Source organism: Cydia splendana, chromosome 22 (assembly GCF_910591565.1).
Source record: "Cydia splendana chromosome 22, ilCydSple1.2, whole genome shotgun sequence".
NCBI classification, from domain to species: Eukaryota; Metazoa; Arthropoda; class Insecta; order Lepidoptera; family Tortricidae; genus Cydia; species Cydia splendana.
In genome coordinates this window covers 226,420-233,683 of record NC_085981.1, presented here as the reverse complement: position 1 = coordinate 233,683, position 7,264 = coordinate 226,420, and the positions used below count along the sequence as shown (strand labels likewise).

The following is a 7,264-nucleotide window of genomic DNA, read 5'->3' as shown; positions in this document are numbered from 1 at the left end:
ATATGGAATTTAATGTAAAATCCGTTTTCATTTCGTTCGTAGGTAAGTAGGTACCTAATGAATGTTTTATTTATTTTCTTTTGCCTTCCTACACTTTGCTGTTCAGTCTGGTTGTAAAACTAGACTAGATTAATAAAGGAACAAATTAATCATTGTTTTTATAGCGGGTTGCAGGGTTCACTTGACCACTATTTCGCACAACGAATAAGTTACTTACCGCCACCGCCGCGCCATTCTGCGATGCAACTAGCCTCCTGAGGACCTACCCGCGAGGCGTTCGACGTGTTGCCTCTCTGTCGCACTTGTAAATTGTACGTAAGTGTGACAGGGAGGCAACACGCCGAATGTGGTTCGCCGTAGGCCCTCTGAACGTTGCCGTTGACGGCGGTCTGAGCCAAATTTGTATCTTTAGGTTTTTGTAAGTTTTATAGACTCCGCTGTGCGTCCGTCCGTCCGTCCGTCCGTCTGTCACCAGGCTGTATCTCATGGACCGTGATAGCTAGGCAGTTGAAATTTTCACAGATGATGTATTTCTGTTGCCGCTATAACAACAAATACTAAAAAGTACGATACCCTCGGTGGGCGAGTCCGACTCGCACTTGTCAGACTCGCCCACCGTTTTTTTAATTCAATACTTCTAAGTAATAACATTTGACAACATTCTGATTTAGGTCGCACATTTGATATTTGATAAGCAATCTTGTACTTTCCTACATTCTAAACCTGCTGGCCAGTCCGACATGTATTTACACACCCATATCTTGCTCCAGATTTTTTCCGTTTTGCTACCTAGGTACCTGTTATACTGTCGTTATACCACGGTTATACCGCAGTTGGCAAATCGCACCGATCACCGGCGGCGGCGGCGTGGCGGTGGCGCAGGCAGCAGACAGTACGCACAACTTGGAACGAGCCAAGTTCCGCATCGGAATTGGAAAACGAAGAACGCAATCTAACTTCGGTTCTTTGCCGGGCAGCTGGTATCGAACCTATCTTTATTTAAGTAGGTACAGTCAGCATTAATGGAAGAGCGCCACATGTTATTTCGGCTCGGGAGATGTAAAATAAGATGGATATGTGCAATAACTATTTCGCTAATATCTTATATTCTATCTTATCTTAAATTGAATCATCAAAATCAAAATAAAGCTTATTGTACAAGTACCTACACCATTAAATTTATAAAAAGTCATTGAACGACTCCTATAAATATGTATTTTAAAGATCCGACTCGATGATCGTCTTAACGAACGGCACCATGGCGGAATTAGATTAGATTAGATTAGATAATCATAGGAAGGAAGTCGCTTCCTGCTAGACGTGATCTTATCTTATCTTATATTTCCCGCATGTTACATGACTGAGCGTTCTTTTGTGCGCATGTGAAGCAAGTGCAGTAAACACGATGAGATGAGAAAATATGACTTGAATGACTTGAGGTGTGTGCTTTCGTAGATGTATCGTTCTATCCATTTCGCACACTGTCAAATACATTTTATTTTCATGCAATCAAATAATTATTGCTCAAAATAAAAATAAACAAATCATCCCGGTGGATTTGAACCCAAAACCATCGCCTTGATAGGCAAGGCTGGGTCACTACCCACTAGGCCGGATAGGTCGTCAATTAATACGCTTTGTAGATGGCTGATGCATGATGGCTAAAAGCATAAACGTTTCTTCGTCTTGTTCATGTCTTATTCCAAAGGAACCCAACTCTATGCAGCCGTTACTCGTTGCCGAAATTCAAAATTGGAACGTATTCCCCGCCCACAGCTACGTTGTATGTATGTATGTGTACACGTGTGCATGTGTGTGTATTATCTCGCGGTAAGTAATGAGCGCGGTGAGGCTGCGATGAGATTCAAGATGGCGCGCGAACACTTCTTAACAATCGTGCTGGCGCGACGCTAGCGTGGAAGCGGCTTTTATTATATGAGTATCACACTGATGAGGATACATAGGGCGATTGTGCACTACAATGAATTTTACTGTCCGGCAGTCTGAGTTTTCATGGTCCGATATGGCATGAAAAAAACGGATGATTGGCTTGTGCACTTGTCCGTCTTTTTACTCGCAGGTGCGGCGCAGTGGCATGAAAAAAACGGATGATTGGCTTGTGGACTTGTCCGTCTATTTACTCGCAGGTGCGGCGTAGTAGCATGAAACACGTCTAGTGCACAAGCTACTATATACATTTAATGGCGTGCCATATCGGACCGTAAAAACTCGGACTGCCGGACAGTAAAATTCATTGTAGTGCACAATCGCCCATACGCATTACGCACGCCGTTCAGGAGACACCGCTGTGGACATAATTATAAACATATATTATATAGCAATAATATAAATATAGGACTAAGGGTGGTATCCTGGCTTTTGCCCGCAACTTCCTCTGCGTGGAATGATGATGATGATTTTTTATAAATGCGAAAGTAACTATGTCTGTCTATCAGCCTGTTACCTCTTCACGTCAAACCGCTGAACGGACTACCATGAAATATATGGTATAGAGACAGTTTGTGGCCCGGGATAGGACATAGGGTAGTTTTTATTCATCAGCATCATCATCCGGGAAAATAGGCGCCAGGAAAACGAAAGCCTCCTCCATACGAGGTACCCCGCTCTCGAAGTTATAATATCGTTGGTACTTTCGCGGGGGTAGGGGGGAGGGAGCTTACTTATTTACATAATTATACATACTGCTACATTAGTTCGCTCGCGTCTTACGCTGTCTCCCGCCGAATTTGATACTTTATATACATTATACGTGCCGTAAATTTGTAACGTCTTGTGGTGATTATACAAGTGTGAGGGAGGGGTATAAAATCGATATGAAATTAGGTCAAAAGGATTATTAATTTAAAATTACCCTGAAAGCCTTACTGTAATAAGTTTGTACTGCTTAGATTATTCAAACTATAAAACTACTTAAATTAATTTTGAACATAATTATTTTTTTGCTGTAAAATTTCTAAGCATTTTTATAAGTTAGCTAGTTAAGTATTAAGTAGGTAAGCATTTACATAGGTACCTACGAGTAGGTATCACTACTGAGTAGGTATCAGTAGAGACAAGTATAGATAATATAATTAATATACTACACAAAACAGTAGAAAATTACAAACATACCACCGTTTTGTAGGTTCTTTCTATTCTTAGATTTTTTTTGCGTTTGTCATTTCGTGTGACATGTTTTAGAATGACTAAATGTCAGTCATGTCATGGAAAATTCTGTAAAATCTGAGCTGATATTTGTTAAATCTGTCTCTCTCAAAACCTAAATATATAAATAGCCCTTAATTTTACATTTGTGGACTTGCTATTTCGGTAAGTACACACTAGAATAGTAGGGAGCAGACATTTATTTGGCTCAACAGTTTGACACTATTCATACTATCATACCAAACTGATGCTTCCTAGAAATTAGAGAGAACACAAAATAATAGCCGACTTAACTATCTACTTCTGAGCATTTTCAGAAGTATTACGATAAAATAAACAAAACCATCTGAACAGTTGTAATTTCTATCATTTGAAGACCATAGATTTCCACACTTAAAGTTCCACTTTTCCAAACGTCGCTTTCCTGGAAAAAATGTACGATTCACATGAATAAATTACAATATGTATTTAAGAGTTCCCTCGATTATTCCGGTGCAGGACCCCATAACAGGACTTTGACTTCATGTCAGCCCTTCAAACAGGTGGGATTTCCCAAATTGGTGCAGCCGCCTATAAGAAATCGGGGGCATAAAAGAGCAATTCTCAAAAAGTTTGTACATTTCGATCACATCTTAGATTTCTATAAAAATTGGTAGGTATGCTGGTACAGTATACGAAGCTGAACAACTTCCACCACATTTCCCAAAATGGCCCAGAAAGTTTCTAAGAAACATTCCTTATTTGCTACCAAATGTGTAAGGAAATCTAGTTACAAAACAGGAGAGTTTTATAATAACTTTCTGGGGCATTTTGGGAAATATGGTGGAAGTTGTTCAGTTTTATGTACTTTACCAGCATACCAATTTTTATAGAAATCTAAGATGTGATCGAAATGTACAAACTTTTTGAGAATTGCTCAAAAAACAAAGGTGCCAATAAATTGCGAACGTCCTCCAGGTCCTCCTTCATAAATATTACTCGCGTTATTATGGCATTATTAATATGATACTCGTGACAAGCCCTGATACTCGTTGTCCTTATCTGTCATTTTTATATTTGTGATTGTTAGAAAGGGACACAATTTGCTAAGTTTAACATTTGGTGGAATGCTCCCGTTCCAGCCACAATGGACAAGTCCAGCAACACCGACAGGGTGGAGCGTCCCGACCCCGACGACCTTCAAGCCTTCCTACCCTGGGCCTGCACCCAGCTGCAGCTGCCCAAGGAAGTGGTCATCATCAAGACCCTTCAGAGTAAGTTGTACAAGTTAAAGGGATGATGCCGTACTGCGGGTCGTAGTTAGAACCCAGGCTCGTACTTACTAGGTTAACTAGGTTTTCGGAACATATTATATTATGTAAGAAATATCAGGGTATTTTACCAATTGCTCTTCAATGAAAAAAATCATCGCGAAGAACCCTGCATACTTTTGCGAAGAAAGTAAAAAATGAGTAACCTAAAATGAGAAGCCCGAGAAATTCATTAACTACACGATTTTACTGTGCTAAAACTACACAGTACCTGAATCATAAAATGATTTTACAGTACATATGGTCCTATTTTCTCGCACTAGTGCGTAAAATAGCACTTTTCGTGCGTATGTCAAAAGTTTAAAGAGCCATATGTACTGTAAAACGTTGTACGATACACGTGAGAACAGGTAAATCGCAACTCAAGTCGATTTAAAACACTCCCTTCGGTCGTGTTTTAATTTATCGCCACTCTTTTCGAATTTCCTCCTTTTCGCACTTGTATCGTAAATAACTATTATAAGTAGGCACATAATAAATGATCTTTGTATTTTTCATTTCTCATGCTCTGAAAGAGGGTCATTTTCACAGGCCACCGTAATTGTTGTTCTAAAAGGTGTGCAGAAAATGATACGTTTCTGCACTAGAGCATTTTAGGTTTCAAGTACGATTTTATTAATTTTTTTACGATAAGAAATTGAAATTTGGGTATAAATGGATTTGTTAGGTATACAATTTCCATTCTGATATTTGACTCCCCATGCCATAAATAACGATACTTTTGCCTAAACTGTTAATTGAAAGTATACCCTCAAAAAATACTATAAAAAAATATACTTAGTCATGTTTTGAAAAAAATACATGCATTTTACATTCCTCGTATTCGAAATTAAAGGTAGAGTGTTTAACTCGGGTGACAGGCATCATTTCAGCCTCGAACTATTAGCGCTCTCCCGCACTACCCCGGCAGAAATGAGTGCCTTTCATCCCTTGGTTAACAATCTGCTATTAAGATTCAGTCTGGCAACTCTTCTAAAATCCTTGTGTTTTACAGACGATTACGTAAGCGTGGGAACCACCGACCGCAAGTCGAAGGGCAAGTCGAGGCCGCGGCTGCCGTCCGCCGTGGACGACCAGGAGAAGGACGAGGCCAGCGTCAGCCATCACCAGGAGGAAGCCGACATCATCCGCGTCTACGCTGTCTACGACTACGCTGACAACCTCGTTGGCCTCCGCTTCGACAAGAACACCAACCTCCCCCGCATGCTCATGCAGATCCTCGGCCTCATCATCAAGTTCCAAATCTACCTCACCAGCCTCACCATCAACCGAGGCCTTAACAAGTACGTCCTTTATGAAATCGTCAACTTCCTCCCCAATTCTAGAATCACTGATATCACCTTGGACAACTGCTTTTTAAGTGAAGGTACTTATTATACGCTTCTCGAAAACACCTCTACTTTAAGAGATTTATCTTTGTCTAGATGCAGAATTAATGACCAGGTTGTAGCGTTGATAGCAGCTCAATTACATCATCCTAAACCTGCGTCTACTACTCTTGCTGTTCTCAATTTATCCAGCAATAGGATCACAGATGTCGGTGCGCAAAGTATTAGAGAAGCATTGAAGACGAATTCAAAACTAGCCTATTTGAATTTAGCTGACAATTTCATTACTGACGAAGGAGCCACGGCCATCTTCAACATTCTATTAGAATACCCGTTAACACCACAAGAACTTATGGACTTGAAAAGTAGACGTATAGATTATTTACGAAGAAAGCAAGCCACGATAATACAGATAGGGAAAGATTTACGAGTGACGGATATGGTTAAAGGTAAAGGTAAGGTGACGCCGCGAACGCCATTAAAAGCGAAAGGAAAAGACGATATAGCCAGTGAAAAGAGCGCCTGTTACTCTGACGCGTATTTCTATGAAAAGGCTAGAGCTATGGCGGATAGTCTGACGCCTTTTAAAGATCCTTACAGTTCTGAGAATGTTACTTACCGGGACGGTGTTACTTATTGTGTGGGGAACAACACATTATGTCTACTGAACTTATCGTACAACCGCTTGTCTTACCTGAGCGTGTTGAAGCTGCTGGAGGTGGTGGTGTACCAGAGAGGCACGTCCAGGAAGCCGCGAGGACTGCTCAACTGCCTGGTGGAGGGGAACCCGCTGCCCGTCGAGTGCAAGGAGCTGGCTCAGATCGAGGGGATATTGGAGTACGCGCTCTCGGGCCCGTCGGGCAAGCGGCATACGGGGACCATTAGGAGGAAAGCGAAATGAATGTACGTACTTACATATAAATATTGCAGTCGCGAACACAGCTGATTGCGATGTACGGAGCCATTCATTCTGTGCTCACATCACTTGGTACGGATTGTCAAAAGTTGCCGCTTGACCTAGCTAGCTAATTAGCACCTAGCTGGCTCAAAATGTGGCATATAGCGCCATTTCCTTCAGCTAGTAGCCGCTACTATAAAGTATAATGTGTGTGTGATTTATTGTTTTATTTTATTTTTCGTTAATAACGATAACTTTAATTCTAGAAGAAAGTACCTATGTTTCATTAATACCTACTTGTTTATATACTTAGACTCATTTAAATTTAGTTTAGTTTCATTAGTAACTTTAATTCTAGAGGAAAGTACCTATGATTGATTGATACTCGTTTATATAGAACCTTAAACATTAATTTTGATTAATTAAAGTTTGAGATAAACATTTTTTGCTTTTTATTGTATAAGTACTGTGATATCAATATTTTATTTCCCGTAAATTTAATTAAAATATAAAAGTACTAGACGGGCCCGCAGCTCCGCTCGCGTAAATGAAATAAAGAGTTT

The 7,264-nt window shown here is 40.3% G+C and overlaps 1 protein-coding gene across 1 annotated transcript; it reads left to right on the top strand.

Moving 5' to 3' along the window:
• The first annotated feature begins 4,291 nt into the window (after positions 1-4,291).
• Positions 4,292-6,704, top strand: LOC134801626 (uncharacterized). Its single transcript, XM_063774245.1, has 2 exons — positions 4,292-4,418; positions 5,470-6,704. The coding sequence occupies exons 1-2, from the start codon at positions 4,292-4,294 to the stop codon at positions 6,702-6,704; spliced, it is 1,362 nt and encodes a 453-aa protein (XP_063630315.1).
• Positions 6,705-7,264: the final 560 nt, after the last annotated feature.